The 24,199-nt window shown below is 48.1% G+C and overlaps 1 protein-coding gene and 1 long non-coding RNA gene across 14 annotated transcripts in view; both read left to right on the plus strand.

Moving 5' to 3' along the window:
• The window catches only part of HMBOX1 (homeobox containing 1), a 132,920-nt gene extending 112,771 nt beyond the window's left edge, over positions 1-20,149 (plus strand). For 2 of the 13 annotated variants that reach the window (XM_077925391.1, XM_077925392.1), the window contains 6 exons: positions 6,616-6,698; positions 6,826-6,921; positions 7,521-7,613; positions 11,556-11,650; positions 11,890-11,991; positions 18,950-20,149. In XM_077925391.1, coding sequence (XP_077781517.1) covers positions 6,616-6,698; positions 6,826-6,921; positions 7,521-7,613; positions 11,556-11,650; positions 11,890-11,991; positions 18,950-19,087 — 607 coding nt within the window. In that variant the 3' untranslated portion in view covers positions 19,088-20,149. The remainder of the gene's footprint in view (positions 1-6,615; positions 6,699-6,825; positions 6,922-7,520; positions 7,614-11,555; positions 11,651-11,889; positions 11,992-18,949) is intronic. The other 11 variants (XM_077925393.1, XM_077925394.1, XM_077925395.1 and 8 more) reach the window with 11 other exon arrangements.
• LOC144327187 (uncharacterized) overlaps positions 1-24,199 on the plus strand; it is a 197,966-nt gene that overhangs the window by 163,661 nt on the left and 10,106 nt on the right. The gene's annotated exons all lie outside the window — the stretch shown is intronic.

The raw sequence follows: 24,199 nt of genomic DNA on the forward strand, positions 1-24,199 counted from the left end.
TTTTATTAATTTTCCAAACATATAATAAAAACAAACAATCAAACAAAACAAACAAAACATACAAACATATAAACATGTATACTTTCGTAATCTTATCTTCCTACACCTTGCTTCCCGGACTTCCCCATACCTCCCCTTTTCTGCATCCTTGTTTTTGCCTTTCTTCAGCAACCCTCCAACTGATTAATTAATTCACTTTCATTCTAATTTCCTTAACTTATTGTTTACAGCTGCAATTCTCTATTTCTTAACACCTTAACATCTCATTACACTTCAATTTTACAACAATTTTTAAGGTAAATTTTAAATTTCTTCCAGTCTTCTTCCACTGTTTCTTTCCCCTGGTCACGGATTCTGCCGGTCATCTCTGCCAGTCCCATGTAGTCGATCACCTTCGCTTGCCATTCTTCCAGAGTGGGTAGCTCTTGTGTCTTCCAATACTTTGCCAGAAGAATTCTTGCTGCTGTAGTAGCATACATAAAAAACGTCCTATCCTTCTTTGTCACCAATTGGCCAACCATGCCCAGGAGAAAAGCCTCAGGTTTTTTAGGGAAGGTCCATTTAAGAACCTTCTTAATTTCATTATAGATCATTTCCCAAAAGGCTTTAATCTTCGGGCAGGTCCACCAAAGGTGGTAAAAGGTACCTTCAGTCTCATTACATTTCCAGCATTTGTTATTGGGCAAATGGTAAATTTTTGCAAGCTTGACTGGGGTCACAGGGAGGACCTGGTTGGTGGCAGCGGATTAGTGGTGTACGGGTCAGTAGTCCGTGAGACGACCGGGGGCTCCGTACGAACGCCACAATCGTACTGGGGGATGTTGAGATGAGCAGCCCCCTGAGACGCAGATGGTGGTCCTGTTGCCCGAGGAGATTTTGGGGCAGAGTTTGGGGCACCATTATTTGCTGCTGGAGCGGCTTCCTTTTTAAATTTTTGTTTCTTTATTTGGTTTTTCAGATTAAAATTTTACAAGCACGTATCCAGCATACAACATAAAACCTAGATTCCAAAGAATCTCTTGGACTTAACAGCTCCCCTTTGTGTTAATCATTTCCTCTTGCATCTTTTATGATAATCTGAAACTTTTACCTCACCGTTGTGTTCGAAATTCACCATTAAACCGCAAGTGTTATTCCAATCCTACTAGTTTACAATGGTGTTTAGGACAAATTATAATTCCCGCGCCCCCTATTCCTTATTGAAATTTCTTGGCTTCTGATTCTTCCGGCCATTTCGGCATAGTCCATCAACTTGATCTGCAGGAGCTGCTTCCTAGCTGTGTACCATTGTTGGTCAGTAGCCACTGCAGACAGGGGTGTGTATCTAGCGGGGACAGGCCTCCCCCAGTTCAGGCACCTTTTTCCAGCCCAGGGGTTCATTCTCAAAACTTTCTCTCGCAAGGCAATGCCTGGCACTGTGCAGGTGAGGGCGTCCTGTAGATCCCGTCAGCAGCAGGGCCTTGAGCGTGGTGGCCCCGACCCTTTGGGATTCCCTCCCTGTTAATACCAGACAGGCGCCACCTCTGCTGTTCTTTTGACACCTGCTGAAGATCTTCCTCTCCCAACAAGCTTCTTAAGCAGAGATCTTCATCCCAGTTTGGATCTGTATATTGGAATTGCGTTCTGAGACTTTCGAAAGGTGTTCTTATCGCTTGTGGTTTGACGCCCTGTGCTCCTTTGGGAGAAAGGGCAGGGTATGGGTTTAATAAATGAAATAAATTCCTTCTGAAGTAACCTTTCCTGGGCGTTTGTGTCCATGGTGGGCAGGCATAGGGGTGAAAAGTGGGCACAGCAATAGGTGGTGTGCCTGAGATTTCTCCAGTGGGCAACATGGGACTATACCTTTGAAGGTGATTCAGAAACTACAACGAATTCAGAACACAGCTGCCCAACTTGTGACTGGGAGCGGCTGCCGGGACCTTATATCCTAAAGGATCTTCACTGGCTCCCAGGACATTTCTGAGCACAATTCTAAGTGTTGGTGCTGACCTTGAAAGCCCTAAGTGGCCTCGGCCCAGTATACCTGAAGGAGCATCTCCACCTCCATCGTTCTGCCCAGACACTGAGGTCCAGCGCTGAGGGCCTTCTGGCGGTTCCCTCCCTGTGAGAAGTGAAGTTACAGGGAACCAGGCAGAGGGCCTTCTCAGTGGTGGCACCCACCCTGTGGAACGCCCTTCCATCAGATGTCAAGGAAATAATCAACTATCTGACTTTTAGAAGGCATCTGAAGGCAGCCCCGTTTAGGGACATTTTTAATATTTGAAGTTTTATTATTGTTTTGTACGTGTTGGAAGCTGCCCAGAGTGGCTGGGGCAATCCAGCTAGATGAGCGGGGAATAAATAATAGAATTGTTATTACAGTGGTACCTTGGGTTACATATGCTTCAGGTTACATACACTTCAGGTTACAGACTCCGCTAACCCAGAAATAGTACCTCGGGTTAAGAACTTTGCTTCAGGATAAGACAGAAATCGTGCTCCGGCGGCGCTGCAGCAGCAGGAGGCCCCATTAGCTAAAGTGGTGCTTCAGGTTAAGAACAGTTTCAGGTTAAGAACGGAGCTCCGGAACGAATTAAGTACTTAACCCAAGGTACTACTGTAGTTGCATCACTACATTCCAACCCTACAAAAGCCAGAGGCTTCTAACACTGCCCGCCCCCTCCGAAAAAAACCACAATACCCTCCATCATCACAGTTTAAGGACAGATTCCTGCCAGTCAAGCACACTCAAGGCAGTAGTTGCAGAGGAGGCGTGGCTGGTGTGGAAAAGTCCTGAGGCCCACAGATTGGGTCTCGCTGGGTCGTGTTTGGCCCTCGGCCCTCCTGTTCCCCACCCTGGCTGATTTTGCAAGGCTGGGATCCACTGCATCCAGTGGAATAAGACTGCCTGGTCACGTTGGGCAGCCTGTTCCGTAGCTGATCACTACATCTCTGGGCGTCCTGTTCCTTTGCCCGCTCTGCATAAGTATTGCATGGTGAGGGATCTGCAGCCCGCTTGTAATTCAATTCTCTTTTCCTTCGCTGCTGCTGCTTTGGAATTCCTCCCAGTGCACATTACGGGTTGCCGGGGTGCGGCTTTTGTGCTGGAGATCCAGAATCTCTCCCGTCTCTCCTCCGTCCCCTCCCTTCCCCGCTTCTTAAAAACTTCTCTCGGAATATTTACGAGCCGAAGGTTAAAGAGAAGCAGCGAGCGGACGTCTGCGCTCGCAGCTGCAGGATGGGTGTGGTTCTAGATAAATTGCATCTTGAGATCTCTCCCGTGGCTGTGCAGTCTTCTACCCCACCTGCACGAACATAACCTTGTTTGTTGCCCCCTCCCCAATAAAATAGGCTAGCCTTGCCCTGGTCTCCATAGCCTTGCTATGGGCGAGTGTTTACTTTAATTCATTAGATTTATATGCCTCCTTTCATCAAAAGATCGCAAGGCGGTTCACAAGAGTAACCTTAGGGAAATGTGAAATGAAAGTGTTGTATTAATATCGCTGCAAAGCGATTCGCATCTGTTTCTCAGTAATCCTTACAGAAGTGGGTTGTCTCTCTCTCTCTCTCTCCTGCCCCAAATCTCTTCCATATTGGATCACCTAGACCAACCTGGCACTCTCAAAATGTTTTGGAGTACAGCGGCTGTCAGGCTGGGGCTAGTGACAGCTGTGGTCCGAAAGGTTTTTTATTATTTCTTTCTCCTTGAGGAACTCAAGGTGGCCTCTGAGTTTCTTGTCCTCTCCCCCTTTTGTCCCCACAAGAACCCTGCGAGGTAGACTAGGCTGGGAGACACTGGCCTGGTTAACGCGTCACGTTAAGCCCAGCCATGGCTTAGACCGGGGAGTCTCCAGACATGAGACCCACCTCTGACTCTCAAGCTGCAAAGTGGGGCCCATGGGCTGAGTTTGCTAAGTGGTCATGGAATGGACGAGTGGGCGGGAATGGAGTATCCTGGGAAAAGCACATGGCTGTCAGGCAAATACCCCTGAAACGGAGCAGTCTTCATCGCAGGCTGCTGGCATTAGATAAGCAGGAGCGAATGGTGTCTGTGGTGCTCTGAGAAATGGCACCATAGAAAATAAGTGCCAGTAGAGATACTAGAGGGGAAGAAATGGAGGCAGTGAGAGATTTTACTTTCTTGGACTCCATGACCACTGCAGACGGTGACAGCAGACGTAAAATTAAAAGACGCCTGCTTCTTGGGAGAAAAGCAATGACAAACTTAGGCAGCATCTTAAAAAGCAGAGACATCACCTTGCCGACAAAGGTCCATGTAGTTAAAGCTATGGTTTTCCCAGTCGTGATGTATGGAAGTGAGAGCTGGACCATCAAGAAGGCTGATCGCCGAAGAATTGATGCTTTTGAATTCTGGTGCTGGAGGAGACTCTTGAGAGTCCCATGGACTGCAAGAAGATCCAACCTATCCGTTCTGAAGGAAATCAGCCCTGAGTGCTCACTGGAAGGACAGATCGTGAAGCTGAGGCTCCAATACTTTGGCCACCTCATGAGAAGAGAAGACTCCTTGGAAAAGACCCTGATGCTGGGAAAGATGGAGGGCACAAGGAGAAGGAGACAACAGAGGATGAGATGGTGGGACAGTGTTCTCGAAGCTACCAGCATGAGTTTGACCAAACTGTGGGAGGCAGTGGAAGACAGGAGTACCTGGCGTGCTCTGGTCCATGGGGACACGATTAAATGACTAAACAACAACAACAACAACGGCCATGGAAAAAAGGATTGGAATTTGGGGACTCTTACCTGCTATCCTCCCGGGGGACGCGGATGGTGCTGTGGGTTAAAGCCTCAGCGCCTAGGACATGCCGATCGAAAGGTCGGCGGTTCAAATCCCCACGGCGGGGTGCGCTCCCGTCTTTCGGTCCCAGTGCCTGCCAACCTAGCAGTTCAAAAGCACCTTCGGGTGCAAGTAGATAAATAGGGACCGCTTACCAGCGGGAAGGTAAACGGCGTTCCATGTGCTGCGCTGGCTCACCAGATGCAGCTTGTCACGCTGGCCACGTGACCTGGAAGTGTCTGCGGACAGCGCTGGCTCCCGGCCTCTAGAGTGAGATGAGCGCACAACCCTATAGTCTTGCAAGACTGGCCCGTACTGGCAGGGGTACCTTTACCTTTACCTTTACCTGCTACCCAGGGACATGGGTGGCGCTGTGAACTTGCCGTTTGGAAGGTCAGCAGAAACAGGGTGAGCTCCTGTTTCTCGGTCCCTGCTCCTGCCAACCTAGCAGTTTGAAAGCACGAAGTGCAAGTAGATAAATAGGTACCACTCCGGTGGGAAGGTAAACGGTGTTTCCATGCACTGCTCTGGTTTGCCAGAAGCGGCTTAGTCATGCTGGCCACATGACCCGGAAGCTGTACGCCAGCTCCCTCGGCCAATAAAGCGAGATGAGCGCCACAACCCCAGAGTCAGCCACAACTTGACCCAATGGTCAGGGGTCTCTTTACGTTTACCTTGCCTGCTACCCACCTGTGGCCTGAGTGTCCCTCCCTCCCTTCCTGCAGTTCATGGAATCGGTGTGATGTCTCGCTGGGTCTTGGTGGCACCAATAGAACGCTGACAAACAGTCCAGTTTCTGCGAGGGAAGTGAAAGGTCAAGTTTGTGGAGAAAAGCTTCACATGGATTTAGAGAAAGGGCAGAAAAGAACGGCAACAGAAAGTATTGTAGTATGCAGAAATAGCAAGGCTAGCTGGAAGAATCCGACATCAGGAACGATGAGAAATTCCAAAAAGAATGGTCTAAATTTATGGTATACTTAGAGAAAACTGTACATAAATAAAGACACTCACAAATGTTTATTGTAAACATTTGGTTAGACCACAAGATGTAATGCTGTAATATAATAAGGAATGTGTGTCTAAAGTACAGTACAAAAAATTATTAAGGAATTATAGACATTGATAGAATGTATATGTAGTAATCACGCTTAAGTAAGAGCAATGTAGAGAAGCCAGAAGAGGAGAGGAGGGAAGTGGTGCCCCGCAAGACGAATGCCTCGCAAGACGAAAAACCCGCAAGACGAAAGGGTTTTCCGTTGCGGAGGCGCTTCGCAAGACGAATTTCCCTATGGGCTTGCTTCGCAAGACGAAAACGTCTTGCGAGTCTCGTCATTTCCCCCCCCCCCGCTTCCCCCCCTTTTTCAAAGCCACTAAGCCGTTAATAGCCTTTTAACAGCTTAGCCGCTAAGCCCGCTAAGCCGCTAATAGCACTAAGTTGCTAATAGCGCTAATCCGCTTAGCCGCTAATGGGGTTGCTTCGCAAGACGAAAAAACCACTAGACGAAAAGAATCGTGGAACGGATTCTTTTCGTCTTGCGAGGCACCACTGTACAGATAAGATATAGATTGAAAGGAGAATAATATTGTTAAGCTGTATTGTGTTTAAGATATTTGGAAAAAATTAATAAAAATTTTTGCGGGGGGGAGAGAGAAAGGGCAGAGAAAGTTGCACTAGCACTGATAGCTTCAGGAGCGAATTGATATCTGGCAAGCTCGAGGGTGGCAATTTCTTTTTCCCCCTCAACAAAAGTTTCTCAGAAGCCTGTGTTTTGTTATGAGGGTTGGGGGAGAAGGGGTTGTGGGCGTCCTAAAAGCAAACGGCCCTTTCCTTTTTTCCGCAGCTACTTCAATGAGAATCAGTATCCCGATGAGGCCAAGCGGGAAGAAATTGCAAATGCCTGTAATGCGGTGATTCAGAAACCAGGTAGGGAAAGGGGGGTTTGTGTGTCTGCGTGTGGTTAACACCCCCCCCTAAAAAAAATCCTCGGTACCCCGTGCGAAATATACGTTGACGCAGCTTGTTTTGGGTGTGTGTGTGTTTTTTAATGCAGGGAAGAAACTGTCCGACTTGGAGCGAGTCACTTCTCTCAAAGTGTACAACTGGTTCGCCAACCGAAGGAAGGAAATCAAGAGGAGAGCTAACATTGGTAATGTATCACAAGCGCCTTAAGCGGCTGCCCACGAGTAATAATAATAATAATAATAATAATAATAATAATAATTTATTATTTATACCCCTGCCCATCTGGCTGGGCTTCCCCAACCACTGGGCGGCTTCCAACAAAATATTAAAATACAGTAATGCATCCAACATTAAAAGCTTTCCTAAACAGGACTGCCTTCAGATGTCTTCTAAAAGTCTGGTAGTTGTTTTTCTCTTTGACATCTGGTGGGAGGGCGTTCCACAGGGCTGGCGCCACCACCGAGAAGGCCCTCTGCCTGGTTCCCTGTAACTTGGCTTCTCGCAGTGAGGGAACCACCAGAAGGCCCTTGGCGCTGGACCTCAGTGTCCAGGCCATTTAGAAATGGGATTTGATTTGGCTTTCTTTAAGGGGAACGTGGAAGGGTCATGAGGACATTTTGAATATGTAATCTAGGGTGCTTGGTCAAAACATCATTTGCTCCACTTCACCTGCCCCATGGAGGTGTTGTATAGGCTGAAGTTCAGGTGCCCCCAAAGCGGTTGGTGTTTGTGGGTGCAATTCCTCTCCTAAAGGCTTGAGGGCTTTCAAATTATGTGCTCCAGGAAAACGTGACGTTGTTCTTCCTCCTTTGAAAACATCCGTAGTGGCAGGCGAGATTCCTTCACCTGCAACCCGGAGGAGTGAGGGAGCGTTAGGTATTTATTATTATTATTAAGTTCATTAAAAATTATACAACTCTGGATGGTTTTATTTTTAAAAAGCCCTCAAAGCGGTTTGCAGAAAAGGCAAAACAAGAAAACAATAACAAAAACGAACAGCAATAATTGACAACTTTCAAAGAGTTTGTCTAATAACAGCAGACTTAAAAGCAACTTAGAACTCGCACCAGCATTCTAGATACCTGGACAGGGTTGTCTAAACAAGAACGTTTTTAGCAGGGGCCGAAAAGAGCTCAGCGAAGGCCTTGCCGGCCTGATCTCAAGAGGCAGGGAGTTCCGAAGTGTAGGCGCTGCCACACTAAACAATCAAGTTCTTGACAAATGCAGAATGGGCATTCTTGTGGCTCCTTATAGCAATGCCAGTTCCACCAATTTTATGTGGTCAAGTGGATACATGTGGGGGAAGGTGATCTCATAGGTAAGCTGATCCCATTTTCTAATGGCTTTATGTACTGATATATAATTATACCTTGAACTTAGGTATGTGAAACAGTGAGCTGTTGGTTCACTCGAAATGCCTGGCAGGCCTCTGAGTCCAAATATTTGTTTATTTCCCACTTTTCCCCCTGACAGGGACTCAAGGTAGCTTACAGATAAAATAAGAACCGTTAAAAACGTATGGGGGAAATCATTAATAAAAACAATTAAAGGTTGATAGAATTAAAACCATATAAACTGTATATAAATGATATAAAAATATATCTTATATTACCTTTATATAAACTCTATATATGAACTACATATGAATATATATTAAAACATACAGAGTAGGCACAGGCTGTGTATGGATAAATATAATGATATTTGGAATCAATTTGTGAAAGGTATAATGTGAATAATTTTATTGGAATAATGCTATTAGTTATATACCCATATACCCTATTGTTTCAACGTTTCGTTTTTCTTTCACACTACTCCCTCACTGTATACTTTTAGTAAAAATATAAATATTAAAAAGCAAACAAACGTACAGATAATTACAATAAAAACAGCCCCTTTTTCATTAAAAGCAGGTAGTTTTCAAAAGTCTGTCGGGATCGGAAGGTCTTCACCTGCAACTGGAAACAGGAAGCCTAACTTCTCTAGGCAGGGAGTTCCAAAGTTCCTTGGGAGCACCGAGAAGGCCCTCTCCCTCATCCATAACAAGCGACAGATAGGTAGCCATGTTGGTCTGCCATAGTCAAAACAAAAAAAATTCCTTCCAGTAGCACCTTAAAGACCAACTAAGTTAGTTCTTGGTATGAGCTTTCGTGTGCATGCACACTTCTTCACATAACAAGCGAGCCAGAGTTGGTGGCGGGACTGAGAGAAGGGACTCCCATAAAGATCTCAGAGCCCAGGAAGGTTCATATGAGGGAATACGGTCCTCCAGGTAGCTTGGACCTAAGCGGTGAAGGGCTTTCTAGTCTAGGATCAGGCAAGTGACTGTGGGAAAACGTTCCCTGCAGGTAGGCTGTTTTGGAGCCTGCGGCCATGTTTGGCTGTGATATTGCGATGCTCTTCTGGGGAGTTCAGGCGGCTCCACTTAATCCTTCTGCAGGAACAAGATAAATGCCTTTAAATGCCCCTCCACGCCATTCAGTTGGCATTCTGGGTATTTTATGCACCCTTCACTGCCACCAGAATTTTATCTCGCACCATCCAAGGGTTCGAAACGCTTCAGGCACCGCAGAGGAGTAAAACAACACCTTTTTAAAAACGACGTGCTCAAAAGAGAAGCTCTTAAGCACAACGGCCGTTCGTATAAAATGCACGCTGGCTCAGTAACTCTAAGCCAAACCGTGGCTTAGCATGACAGGACAAATGTGCAGGTAGTTTTGCTGACGCACTTCACTGAGCTCAGGTTTGCCTTAATGTGCTGTCCAGACCCGGGTTCATAGTTTAGCTCTTCTCCAAACCATGGTTTCATGTGGCACAGAAGCTAAGTGCTCAGGGAAAAGGAGTGAAGCAGCCGCAACCCCCGCTCTGGAGAGCTCATTCACATTTCGCTCATTCTCATTGGCTCATTTGTTCACGGTAAGCCAGTGAACGAGGGCTGTACGAACTGTGTTTGTGCAGCTAATTCCAGAAACCAGTTTGCATTTGCTTGAGATTGCTCCAGAATGAATGAATTCCATAGAATAGTCCTTGCCGTGCAAAGTTTCCCTTCTGCAATGAAAGCTTTTCCTCGGTGAATATATCCTGGTGCCTTGGCTTGGTCATAAAGGGTTTGAGGGAACCCCAGAGGACATCCAGCCCAACCCCGGCCCTCGGTGCAGCTGCAGCATCCAAGCCCCTGCAGTGCATGGTCTCAGTAGACCCCCCCCAGATGTAGAAATCTCTCTGGACTTTTAGTCCTCTTCATGGCGGAGGAGGGAGGGAGGGAGGAAGGAAAGGAAGGAGCTGCCTTATAAGACCAGATGATCTGCTACCGGGCTGTACAAGCTTTCCCCTAAGGAAGGAAGTAAATAGAAAACCACATGGTTAAGAGAGGTAGTCTCGTAATCTGGGGAACTGGGTTCGCGTCTCCGCTCCTCCACATGCAGCTGCTGGGTGACCTTGGGCCAGTCACACTTCTTTGAAGTCTCTCAGCCCCACTCACCTCACAGAGAGTTTGTTGTGGGGGAGGAAGGGAAAGGAGAATGTGAGCCGCTTTGAGACTCCTGAAGGGGAGTGAAAGGCGGGATATCAAATCCAAACTCTTCTTCTTCCTCTTCTTCAACAAAGGGGGCACCCAGAGTTGGAGAGCCACCTCAGTTAGGAAAGGCAGATATGTTTGGGCCGTCTGTTTTGTTTTGTTTTGTTTTGTTTTTTTAAGATGGCAAGGTGCCCATTATCTGAGCAAAGACCCCAGCTCAGAACAGCTTCTGCATTTTTGGGAAAATTGGTGTTCTTCAACCACATCAACCCGCCCTTCCTGAACAGCCTAACAACACACGTTAAGAGGGGCTTGCGCCGTACAGTGGTACCTCTGGATGCGAACGGGATCCATTCCAGAGCCCCGTTCACATCCTGAAGCGAACGCAACCCACGTCTGCGTGTGCGCAGGTCGTGATTCGCTGCTTCCGCGCATGCGCGTGACGTCATTTTGAGCGTCTGTGCATGCGGTGAAACCCGGAAGTAATGCGTTCTGTTACTTCCGGGTTGCCGCGGAGCGCAACCCGAAAATGCTCAACCCGAAGCTGCTTCAACCAGAGATATGACTGTATTGAAATGAAGATGAAAATGGGACCCCTCCCATGGTGTGCCTATGTTGTAAGAACCATCAAGCCACAGTAGTAATAAATAAATCCGGGAACATTCTCAAGTATAAGGAAAGAGAGGGAGGGAGAGAGGGAATGTATTAATGTTGCTTTTGACCAATCAAGTCTAATTTTCCACCCTTCTTGACGAAAGGGCCTTTTAGGTTTGAAGCCTGTTAGGTAGGGATTGTGTGTGTGCGTGCATTGCACTTCCACAACCATGTAGGAAAAAAGTGTGAAAGTGGGCGCATTATTTGGCTTCCTGAGAACTGCTGCTCTCGTTTGAAAGGCTAGTCACTAGCCCTTATGACTGAAAAGATAGCGCCTGCCGAAATCTCAGGAGTCGGAGAAGTGGCTGCATAAGATTACCAGTAGTAATTTTGCACAATAGCAAAATAAAATTTTAAAATGCAGAATGAAACACTACGCAGATGAGCATGACAAACCTGCAAACCAGGCAAACTCGCCCAATTTCTTGTTTTGCCGAATCTGGGTTGTCTCGGTTGCAGGAACTTTTAACTCCTTATTTATTTTTTTAGCGTGGGGTACACACAGCTCTGGTTGTCTTATTTGTGGTTCTTACAAGAAACAACATGCCCCGTTTGTGTGTGTGGGGGGGGGTCCCCATTCTTCATCTTCATCCTTGCCGGTAACCCTTGCAGCAGATAATTTAGGGATCCATTTGCTTTTTTCGAAGAAGCAGCAATCCTGGAGAGTCATGGCATAGATGTTCAAAGTCCCGGAGGCCACTCCAACAGTGATGACATAGACGGGAATGACTATTCGGAGCAGGTAAGTATCCGAGGCGAGCCAGGTGGCCCCCCCAACCCCCAGCGGCGCCTCTCTCCCACCGGTGGCCGCCGGTCCTCATTTGGGGTGGGAAGGTGGGGGGGTGGGCCTGGCCTCCCTCCTCCGCTTCCCGGATTAACCCTCCCAGCTTTTTGTGCTCTGTCGCACAACGGGGGAACGGCGGGGAAAGCCCTCTCGCCGGACCAGCCTTTCACCCACATGGATTTATTGTCACACAACAGGACACTTGGCAAGTGCGCAATGGGGAGGAGGAGGGCCGGTGTTCAGAGGGAGGCAGAGAAGCAGAGAAGTTAGAAGAAGACAGGAGGATCTGCTCAAAACAAGCAAGTTAACGCTCCGTTTGCAAAAAATAATAAATAAATACAAGGGCATGATTTGAGACTCCCAAATTCTGCACCGCCACGCATCGTAACCCTGTGGTCTTGTTTTCTCCCGTGTGCCCTTGTAACCAGAGCTGTGTGTATCCTACGAAAATCCATCCTTGTCTTATTATTTTTTTATTTATTTAAAAAGGAAAAAAGGCAACAAATATTTCCAGTGCTTGTCGTTCTAGTCAGTGGGAGGTAGAAGCCTGGAAACAGCATTCAATAAAGTTTCGGAAACCAGAGGGTTGTGCGCATGGTCGCGTTTTGGGTTGTTGTTTTTTCCTCCGAACAGCCCATGGAGGGAAGGACGGGCGCCACCCGTTTGATTTGACAGAGTGACGGCCGCTCTCTTGTTTTCCACCAACCAGGCAGCCATCCCCCTGCCCTCTAATTCCATTGGCTGCATAGCCCCGGCCTCTCCTCCGCCTCCCTCCACCCCTCTGCTCCTTGCCAACGAATTACAAATTTCTCTGATGGCGCAAAACCTGGGAACAAAATCCGCCAGGATGCAATCTGGGTCAAGGCACACGCATTTGCATAATTCTCAAGGTGCGTTTCTGAGCGCCTAGGCTTTCGAACGGCACATTTGGTGTGGAACACACAGCCCTGCTTATAGCACAAAAATATGCAAAGTTATTTCTCCCTCCCCTTTCCCCCTCCCAGTGCAAGGAATGCAAAGAGATACATGCATGCTCCTCTCCCCCAGGAATGAATGTATTGATCGCGACTTGGTAGTATGGAAGCTCGATGCGCAATAAGGGAACTCCTCCCAGTCCACCTTCTCACGATGTTCTGTGGGGTGACCAAAGGCTATTCAGTCCATGGCTAAAGAATCATAGAATTGTAGAGGTGGAAGGGACCCCAAGGGCCATCTAGTCCAACCCCCTTAAAATGCAGGAATCTCAGCTAAAGCATCCCTGACAGTTGGCCAACCAACCTCTGCTTAATAACCTCCAAAGATGGAGAGTCCACAATCTCCCGAGGGAGACCGTTGCACTGTCAAACAGCTCTTACCGACAGAAAGTTCTTCCTAATGTTTTGTCGGAATCTCCTTTCTTGAATCCATTGGTTCGAGTCCTCCCCTCCGGAGCAGGGGGAAACCAGCTTGTTCCCTCTTCCATGGGCCTTTGGAGCTTTGAAGATGCCCATCATTTCTCCTCTCACTCCCCTCTGGGCTAAACATCCCCAATGCCTTCCGCCACTCCTCATCAGGCTTGGTGTCCGCACCCTTGGTTGGTCTCGGTCGCCCTTCTCCACACACCTTCCCGAAAGCGTAGAGGGGGATAATGGGGCCAGGAATCAGCTGCTCCTTCGCCCCCACGCATAATTGCAGCCCCTTCCGTCTTCCTCTGCCCTGTGCTGAGGAAAGACTTCGGGATTCTCAGCGCACGAGGCTCCCGCGATGCACCACTTCTCTCACCAGGCAGATACAGAGCATTGCCAGTCCCCTCTTACTCGGGAGTCTGTCCTGGCGGAGCTTTTTGCGGGGTCCGCTTTTATGCAAGGCTTTTCTCCAGCTGAGGGATTAGGTGGTCTGTAAAGCTATAACTGCATGATTCAGTGACGCTGGGCCTTCAGTCTGTGACTGTGGCTGTGAACATTTGGAACTGTGGTCAGCTTTGGTGAGGAGACCACCGGATTGCTTCACTGCACACATATTTAAGTTGATAATTACTCAATAAGCTTTCCGCAAGCTGCCCAGGGCTTTGCAATAATAATAATAATAATAATAATAATAATAATAATAATTTGTTATTTATACCCTGCCTACTCTGGGCGGCTTCCAACAAAATATTAAAATACAATTGTCTATTAAACATTAAAAGCTTCCCTAAACAGGGCTGCCATCAGATGTCTTCTAAAAGTCTGGTAGTTGTTCTTCTCCTTGACATCTGATGGGAGGGCGTTCCACAGGGCGGGAGCCACCACCGAGAAGGCCCTCTGCCTGGTTCCCTGTAACTCGGCTTCTCGCAGGGAGGGAACCGACAGAAGGCCCTTGGCGCTGGACCTCAGTGTCCAGGCTGAACAATGGGGATACTGAGCCAAGGCTGTTTAGGGCTTTAAAGCCCCACATAGAGCACATTGCAGTAGTCCAAGCGAGAGATAACCAGAGTATGCACCACTCTGGCGAGACAGTCCGCAGGCAGATAGGGTCTCAGCCTGCGTACCAGATGGAGCTGGTAGACAGTTGCCCTGGACACAGAATTCACCTGCGCCTCCAAGGACAGTTGTGAGTCCAAAATGACTCCCAGGCTGCGCACCTGGTCCTTCAGGGGCACAGTTGCCCCATTCAGGACCAGGGAGTCCCCCACATGTATTAAGGCAGCTTCCTAAGGGTGAGCAAGAAGAAAAATAAAGGAGGCGGACCTTTTGATTTCCTTTGCCCCATCAGTCGCTTTGTCTCTTTCCCTTGTTGTTACCAGGAAAGATCATCAAGGCAAACTCTTGCATAGGGGACGACTGAGCGTCCGCACCTGAACTAGGAAAGCCAACGGTCATATTTCCAGGTTGCCCAGTAACCCCCTTCCCACCGCTGGATAAACTGGCCACCAATTGTAGGGTTGGAAAGGAACCTTGAAGATCATCTTGGCTGAGGCAGGAATTTGCAGCTGTCCCAGACTGGGATCAAACCTGCAACCTTGACATTATCAGCACCATGCTGGAACCAACTGAGCTTTCTGCTATGGGGGTCCTTTAACTTAAGGCTTCCGGGTGCCTTTTTTAGGAGAGTCCCACCAGAGGCACCAGGATGGAGGTTCTCAAGCCTTGGATGATGATGATGATGATATTAAATTTCTATACTGCTATTCCCCCATAGATCTCAGGGCGGTTCACAACATAAAAATACAAAGTGAAAAAAACACAAAATAATGCATAATAAAAACAAGAACAAAGCAAAAACGAGAACAAATACCTCCCTTCGGCCCTAAAAACATTTAAAAGGGGAATAGGATGTTCATCAGCCCAATGCCCGGTTGCAGACGAACGTTCTTGCCTGACGCCTAAAGGCATATAATGAAGGTGCCATATTTCACCGTGCTCACTTTTAGTTGAAAAAGTTACTCAAAAGTTTTAAGAAGTAACGCAAAAGAATAGACTGCTGGACTGGGGGAATAGTTTTTCTTCTAAATTCTTTCTTCGCTGAGGGAGGTGGAAATCTGAACTTTTGTACCTTCCTTTTCCTTGAAAAAAGAAGCTTTCTCTGCAGTTTAAAAATGCTTTCTTGGGTGTGTTATATCCGACATTCTGTTCAGATTTCCCACTCCCCAACTTATCTGGGGATCTTGTATGAAGGGCGATCAAAAGGTAGCAAAATGATCCCATGCACTTCCCACTTTCCAGCTGTGTCTTTAGTTTTCTTATTGTCATTGTGAATCATTTTTTAAATGGTTTTTCTGATTCAGTTGTGCACTGCCCTGGGCTGCCGTTTGGGAGGAGGAATGACACAGAAATGAAAGAATAACTAGGTTTTGCTTCAGGTTTCCTCTGAGGCTCTTTACAAATATGAAGGCGACGATTTAAATTTTTCGTCTGTATTTTTTTTGGGTGAAAAGAATGTCGTTGTGCATATAAAAAGAACCCAGTCAGTACAGGGCATTGACTCTTGCCATGCTTAGTTAAAGGGACGTTAAAGGCCAGAGCATTTTAATCTCAGAGCACGTGCATGTTCCAGCACCTATGTGCATTCACTGCTTTCTCAGATATGAAAAAAACCCCCCACAAATTACTTCCTTAGAAAAAGCAGGAGCTGCTTCGTCTCCTCTTTGTTAAGGTTATTTTTGTGTTTTTAAAATAAACCCATGGATATGATTGTCTTTAGATCAGCTTTCCTAGCCTGGCACGCTCCAGACTTTGGACTACAGTTCCCATCAGCCCCAGCCAGCCTAGCTGCACTCCCATTGGCCACAGAATGCTTTCTGTTGTGCTGCCTGGGGCTGATGGGAATTGTAGTGCAAAGCAGCTGGAGGGCAGCTTGGGCAAAATTATTATTATTATTAATAATAATTATTATTTATGCCCTGCCCATCTGGGCAACCTCCAACAGAATATTAATAATAAATTTTAAAAACTGACAAAACATCAAACATTTTAAACTTTCCTAAGCAAGGCTGCCTTCAGATGTCTTCTAAAAGTCAGATAGTTGTTTATTTCCTTGACATCTGGTGGGAGGGCGTTCCACAGGGCAGGTGCCACTACCAAGAAGGCCCTCTGCCCGATTCCCTGTAACCTCACTTCTCGCAGTGAGGGAACCGCCAGAAGGCCCTCAGAGCTGGACCTCAGTTTCCAGGCTGAACGATGAAGGTGGAGACGCTCCTTCAGGTATACAGGACCAAGGCCATTTAGGGCTTGAAAGGTCAACACCAACACTTTGAATTGTGCTCAGAAACGTACTGGGAGCCAAAGAAGATCTCTCAGGACTGGTATTATGTGATCCCAGTGCCCACTCCCAGTCACCAGTCAAGCTGCTTCATTCTGGATTAGTTGTAGTTTCCGGGTCACCTTCAAAGGTAGCCCCACGTAGAGCGCATTGCAGTAATCCAAGCGAGAGATAACTAGAGCATGCACCACTCTGGCGAGACAGCCTACGGGCAGATAGGGTCTCATCCTGCGTACCAGGTGGAGCTGGTAGACAGCCGCCCTGGACACAGAATTGACCTGCACCTCCATGAACAGCTGTGAGTCCAAAATGACTCCCAGGCTGCACACCTGGTCCTTCAGGGTCACAGTTACCCCATTCAGGACCAGGGAGTCCTCCACACCTGCCAGTCTTCTGTCCCCCAAGAACAGTACTTGAGTTATGTGGTTTAAGCCATTGGCATTTCACTATGTACACAAAGAAACACAGAACTGGCATGAATCAAAAGTGCAGAGGCAGTGCCAGAAGCATTTAGAGCAGGGAGACTTGCAGAGATAGTTTCAATAGAGGAAAGAAAGTGGTGCTCCCCATGGATTGGTTTAAATTTTGTCCTACCCTTCCCCCCCAATTAACAATTAAGTGTTTTAAATTTGTTGTTAGCTGCCCTGAGCCCCGTTTTTGAACCGGGAAGGGCGGGGTATAAATAAAAATTTATTATTATTATTTGCTGTGTCCAAAGAACTAAGCACACAGCGTGCAGCATTATTTAAGTTTTCTCCCCCTCACATCAAGGCATTTGAGTTAAATTAGGCTGAGAGCTGAGGACTTGCCGCAGTCATACAGGGAGCTTCCTGGCCTCAGTGAGGACTTCAACCTTGAATATATACAATAAAAGCACAGCTCATGCGTTCCTACCTCCCGCTGAACTTGTCTGCTGGGACGGGTTTAGGATCCAAATTAATCAGGAAATAACATCCCCCTCTTCTCTCTTGATTCAGTTATTACAAATCTTAATGCCACCTTGACTTGTATTTTGCCCCAAAGCTGCAGAAATAATTTTTCAGAGCTGCTCAATGTCACTATCCCCCCCAAAATACATTTCTTCCCGTATTATCTGCCCCCCTCCCATTTTCTTCCTGAGAACAGGTTGAAGCGTAATGTTTTATTTTGATTTGCAAATGTACCAAGATGCAAATGTCGATGTGTGTCTTGAGCTCTGAGCGACTAATGGATAAAACATCCATCCTTGGGACACTGAAAGAGAAGGCAAAACGTTCCCGCAGAGAGAGGGGGGGAAAGAGAGGAACACATAAGCATGTATTTTATTCATACGCACGTCAACACCCTTTCCACAAACAAGCTTCTATATCCGTCTTCTGCGGCTGAAATTAAAAAAAGAGAGTGTTAGATCACTTCCAGGAATGCACAGCCTCCACTCTCTGCAGAGTTCTAAAAATGCCTTGTTTGCACGCTTCTTCCTTCCTTCCTTCCTTGTCTTTTTTTAATTATAAAAACTGAAATATTTGGCCAGATGTGAAATGTATGTGTGCTTGTGCAGATAAGCACATCAGTCTCTACCACTGAGATTATGGATGGGGTCTTTGATTGTACAAATTCAGGGGTCTTGCAGAATCGCTTTTTTCCCCCTAAGACCCTCGCCAAGAGCCCTGAAGAGTCAAGTATTTGGGCCCAGCAGTCATCACTAGGTAGGATGGTGCCTCTGGTTGCCCGTGAGCTTGGCCTTGCTAAACTGATAAATAGCGCCCAAATCCCATGGCAAAGCGGCAGATACATTCCTAATCTCTGCCTGCGTAAACAGTGGACATGTGCCCTTTTGCTCTGATTTTCATACTGCCGTCCCACTTGCAGATTTTCAGGTTTCCGCTCGCGGAATTTAAGATTGCAGAATTTAAGATTGCGGAATTTAAGATTGCGGAATTTGGGTGGGGACAGACGGGAAGGAGAGAGTCCAGCTTTCCCAAAACTTCCCTTTGTGGTTTTCATGCCTCTTCATAATTCCCTGCAGGACACGAAAGGGTGGCAGGTTGCTCCTTCCGTCTAGTCTCTTTCCTTTCCGTCTTCGATTCGGAAGGGACCCTCCAGGGGCACGTAGCGCAAGGGAACAAAGGAACCACCTTCTCAGAAATAATAATAATTTAATAGTTTATTATTTGTACCCCGCACATCTGCCTGGGCTTCCCCAGCCACTCTGGGCTGCTTCCAACAAAGATCAGAAATACATTAAAATGCCACACGTTAAAAACTTCCCCGAACAGGGCTGCCTTCGGATGTAATAATAATAAAACCCTGAAAACGTGGTTATCTCTGCACGCCTCTTCTCCCTCCCACTAGTGCCTGACCAGCATGTCTTGCCACCTTTGGGAATAAGACCCACTAGATGATTAGAGTCCTTTTCTGCCCTTGGACTGTTGCATCATAAAGACTTTATTCTGAACTCCTGTCGAGTGATGGTTTGCTTGCTAATGGGGCTTTCCTCCCCTTCTCCTCCCCTCCCTCCCTCTCTTCCCTCCCTCCCTCCCTTCCCCTCCGCCTCCCCAGGATGACAGCACTAGTCATAGCGACCACCAAGACCCTATCTCACTAGCCGTGGAGATGGCGGCCGTGAACCACACCATCCTGGCCTTGGCCCGGCAAGGAACCAGCGAGATCAAAACAGAGGCCCTGGACGACGACTGATGACGCGACGGAGGGGGAGGGGCTCCGAAACGAGAAAGTAAACTTAGTTTTTAGCCGTAGCACCTTAGCAGCCTTTTCCGACCCCCCCGTGCCCCCCACCCCGTGCCCCCAAAGCCCCCACCCCCTGGTCTCCAAAATGTGTTCTTCTTAACAGTATAACTCTTTGCAGTCTCTTGTATGTCAAGTTAGCCGTTTAGGGTCTCGTCGTCCTGTGAAGAGGGCACAAAACCCTCCGATTCCGCGTATAAACTCAGTATTATCTTTCCCGGTCCAATAAGCAACCAAACCGACTGACCTCCCTCCCCATGCAACCCCCGTCTCACAGCTAGGCGAAAAACCTCTGCTGCTGCTGCTGCTGCTGCTGTTGCTGCTGCTGCGCTCTCTCTAGCATTCCACGAGTGTTCTTCCTGGCATCGCCGCCGGCCCTCGATTCCAGCTTAAATCCAGATTTAGGAAAAAGCGCAGTTTTGCGTTCACCCCTCCCAACGTCCCCCGTAGATGCTTTCCCCGTCCCAAGTCTGGGGGAACGTTGTCGCTGCATTGCCGGGGGTTGGGCTAGATGGCCGCTGGGGTCCCCTTTCAACTCCGCAGTTCTACTATTCCACGGAACGGGAGTTTGCGTGGCTTCGGGGCTGGCGGCCGGTACGTGGCAGGGTTTGGCAGGGGATAGGGAGGTGGGGAAACCTGGGCGAGATTCGAGCGCCTGGTTGCCAGTGAGCGATGTCCCTCTGCTATTCGGCTCGGCCTTTTTTTCTTGCAAACTGGGAGGTGTGAGGTGCTAGCTGACCTTGAAAGAAGTCGAGGGTCTCTTGTAAGCTTCCGTCTGGAGAAGAGGGTGCCCGCCGTGTCTCTGTGTGGCAACCACGGGCGTGTCGTCTTCCAGAGAGAACGTAGTATCATTGGGTGGCTTAGAAGGAAGTCTCTCTTGGTGGAGGTGATGGGGTGGTGCTGGTTGGGTCTTCGGTGTCTGTGCAATGGGCTGCGAACGGATCTGCCGGCCACAGAGATCTAGCAAAAGACCCACACGCAAAGGGTGCAGGGATGGAACAGTGACTCGGGCAGGGCTGGGCTTCCGCAAGGTTGAGTAGCCATCTCTAAATGTAAACGTTTTGTGGCGAGATGGGTCTTACATTTCCAAACTCGGCCCCAGCTCTCAGAAGTTTGGGAAATGGCTCCAAAGTCTTATGACCACTTACTCTGCACCCCACCTCCCCGCAAGAAAACGCAGCGCTCTCAAGGAAAGCTTGACCATCGCCTGTTAGCTGGTTCCCCCTAAAGCGTTTCGGAAACATAGATGGCGAGTCTTACGAGCTCCACAGTTAGCCCATCAGAGAGTGTGCCTCTTCCGTAGCCTGTTCCCCGCAGTATCGCACAATTGACCCTAAAGAAAGCCGGGTGCAGATTTTTTGGGTGTCTTTCCTGTTCGTCCTGCTGTTGCTCAGGAGCTAGAAACCTGAATCGGGGGGCAGGTGAAATAATCATTGGAAGCCATAAGTAAACCGGAGAACGGATTTAGCTTTGAGCCAGGTATTCAGCAGCTGGGTCCAGTTGCCGTTGACCTCCTAGCGCGACACAGCTTAGTTTCTACTTCCTTTTGCGCTCTTTGGTTGGGTCTCCGTGAGGTCGCTTTCAGGAGAGGCAGGCTGCCCAGGGATCTGCCTTTGTTTGGGTCAGAACGCTCTGGCTACGTAGGAAAAGAACCGACTTCTAAAGAAACAAATGGAGGTGCGTTTCCTTTGTTTTTTGTTCATCTTGGATCCGGTCTAGCACTTTGGGTTTCTTACTTTCTTTCGTAAATAAATCGATATATTTGTATTTGATAATTTCCCTTTTTTAAATAAATATATATATATAACATTGGATTAGCCTAAACTGAAAAAAATATATATGTAAAAGCTTGTGCTAAACCATCCCAGATGCATCTTGGGGAATCATCGGTCCAGGGCATCTCAGGTGACAAGGAGCCTCACCTGTTGCTCTGGAGACACTCCTGTACTTTTGCCACGCTGGTCCCTTCCAGATGTTTGGGACTACGGTTCCCATCAGCGCTGCCACGGGAGCTCGATGGGAGAGTTGTGGTCCGAAATCTCTGGCACGCACCAGCATGGTGAAGGCCGCTGCGCTGAGTATCTGAGTTCACTCATCGACGCTGCCTTTTGCCGCTTCCCGATCACGTCGGCGGAATTTACCCGGGAGTCGTTCCTGGTGGGATCGTGGCCCGTGTCGCTCAGCATCTCTCGGGTGCAAATCTTCAGCCCACTGACTTCTTGCACCCCTTCTCCCCCTGATCCTCGGATGCTCTGGTGACGTGTCTTAGCCTCGTTTTTCTCTGGTAGGTTTTACTGACCAAAACACATCTCGTTTCTTTGTTTTCCTCCCTCCACTGAAACGTTAAGCAACTGCTTGTCTTCTGCCCGGCACTGCCTTGTCCTAGTAGGCCAGCTTTCAAGGGGCCTTGGACTTAGACTCAGGGATGTTGTGAGATTAATCTGGCCCCTGGAGAGAGAGATTCTCTCCCTGTTGGGCAGAAGTTGGAACCCTCTCAGTTCTGGGGAGTGAAGAGGTGGGGAGATTTGGGGTCTCCTGTCTGAGGGAATGACCCAGCGCTGCCCCAGATTCCTGTCCGCTGCTCAGAGGGTAGTAGGACCCGAACCAATGGATTCAAGTTAAAATACAGGGGATTCCAACTAAACATCGGGAAGAACTTTCTGATGGTAAGAGCTGTTCAGCAGTGGAACGGACTCCCTCAGAAATCGTGGACTCTCCTTCATTTCAGCGTTTTAAGCAGAGGTTGAATAACCACCTGTCGTTCCAGCATTTCAAGGGGGTTGGTCTCGATGACCTTTGGGGTCCCTTCCCATGAAGGAGAGTTTTGGATTCACCCATCCGAGCGAGTGAACCAGAAAAACTAGAGCTGCTCCAGTGGAATTTTGACCTAGCGTACAATCACAGATGGAGCTGGCAAGCAAAGGGTCTGGATTTGAGAGGACCGTTTAATGGTCAATGCCTTCTCCGCACTGAAAATGTTGTCCTTGATGTTATTCCGGTTCCGAATTTGTTCCAGCAGCCAACTTTAGGAAATAAAAAAAGGGGGAGAAATTAGCTTGCAGGAACAGCTCACTTTCCCAAGTACAGTAACATAACATCGGGTCCACTGGCTCAAACAGAAATGCCCCTTTTTCCCGTGGACGGATTTGCAATTTCACCTCCGCCACCGCCTCCAGTTTTCGAAAGAAACGCTGAGATCTCGTGTGAGTCTGTGGCTCTGGGCCACTTGTTGCAGAGACGGCCTTTTGCTATCGATTCAAACGTTGGCGGCTGCTGCGTTGTCAGAATGAATTCAAAATGGCAGCCGTTCCGGAACTAATATTTTCAGAAGGTTTTGCTCCCAAGGCTGAAAGGAGAACGTTGCGCTGGGTTACAGAAGGAAGGGAGCCTGGTCCCAGGGCTTGGACCTTGGTTGTGGGAGGGTGTGTGGACTCAGCAATAAATGTGCAGAGGGCAGGTTTGTACAGATCTAGGAGGAGTCGCTGTGTGTGTCGAGGCAACAAAAGTCCTGGCATCACTCTTGAGTCGTCTGGTAGCAATAGGCTGCCATTGCCACCCTTTTCGGATATTGTATCTCAATGGAAATATGAGACGCAGCCGCTCAGTTGCTCTCTGTGCCTGATGAGGAATGGCTGAAGGTTCCATCAGTATTGTCACAGCAGTCAGTTAAGCTCCATCCTCTCTCACGCCGAGCACCCAAACTCTCTTCTTCCTTCTCTTTTCTTCCCAAGTTGCCTTTATGGTCCAACGAGAGTTTTCTAGATGCCCTGCCGGGTGCCTAACCCACCACCCCAGCCTTCGCCAAGTTCCAGGCGTTTGGAACTGCAGCTCCCATGAGGCTCAGCATCACAAAGCTGGGATTGATGGGTGTTGAAGTTGAAAACATCTGGAGGGCCACTAGGTTGGTCACAGCTGCTATATGCTCACCTTTATTAGGCATCTTAACCATTGTGGGAAGCGTTGAGGTTTTTGGAAAGTAGTCGCAGATCGACTTAGCCAACTCATGCACACACACACAAAAAATTATGAGGAGGAATTTGTCACAGTGATTTGACCCGTAAATCCTTTTGGCCATGTGCAAACTCCCTCTGTTGTGGGTTTGGTGGGAAAATAGCCTTTGGTGGGAAGATAGAGCCTTTACTCCCAGCAGAAAGGTCTGGTCTGGTCTTCCAATATCGCCCAACTCTATGGTTTTGTGAAACAACTGGGATAACACTGGGGTAGATCTTAATTTTTTGGCTTCCAGTTCCTTCCTTCCTTCCATAGTCTTCTGTTTGGATTTGGAGCCAGAGCTTTACTTTGAAACCGTATAACGTTAGCGTTGAGGTGTGCTGTTCCTCTCTTCCAGGTGGAGGAGTGTATACATTTAAAGCTCCCCAGCCCAAAGGGTCCTGGGAACTGTAGCTTGTTAAAGGCGCTGGTTTACCAAGGGTGAACTCCAGTTCCCAGGTTACTCTGGAGAAAGCCATGTGCTCTAGACGTACAGCCAGAGTCAATGAAGAGCAGCTTCCTCTAGAACAATCCATGTTATTCTTTGTATCTTTCACTTCCTTACTGATGTGTATTGTTGTTGTTTGGTTGTTTAGTCGTGTCCGACTCTTTGTGACCCCCTGGACCAGAGCACGCCAGGCCCTCCTGTCTTCCACTGCCTCCCGCAGTTTGGTCAAACTCATGCTGGTAGCTTCGAGAACACTGTCCCACCATCTCGTCCTCTGTCGTCCCCTTCTCCTTGTGCCCTCCATCTTTCCCAACATCAGGGTCTTTTCCAGGGAGTCTTCTCTTCTCCTGAGGTGGCCAAAGTATTGGAGCCTCAGCTTCAGGATCTGTCCTTCCAGTGAGCACTCAGGGCTGATTTCCTTCAGAATGGATGGGTTTGATCTTCTTGCAGTCCATGGGACTCTCAAGAGTCTCCTCCAGCACCAGAATTCAAAAGCATCCATTCTTCGGCGATCTGCCTTCTTTATGGTCCAGCTCTCACTTCCATACATCACTACTGGGAAAACCATAGCTTTAACTATGCGGACCTTTGTCAGCAAGGTGATGTCTTTTTAAGATGCTATCTAG

This window comes from Podarcis muralis, chromosome 3 (assembly GCF_964188315.1).
Source record: "Podarcis muralis chromosome 3, rPodMur119.hap1.1, whole genome shotgun sequence".
Lineage (NCBI taxonomy): Eukaryota > Metazoa > Chordata > Lepidosauria > Squamata > Lacertidae > Podarcis > Podarcis muralis.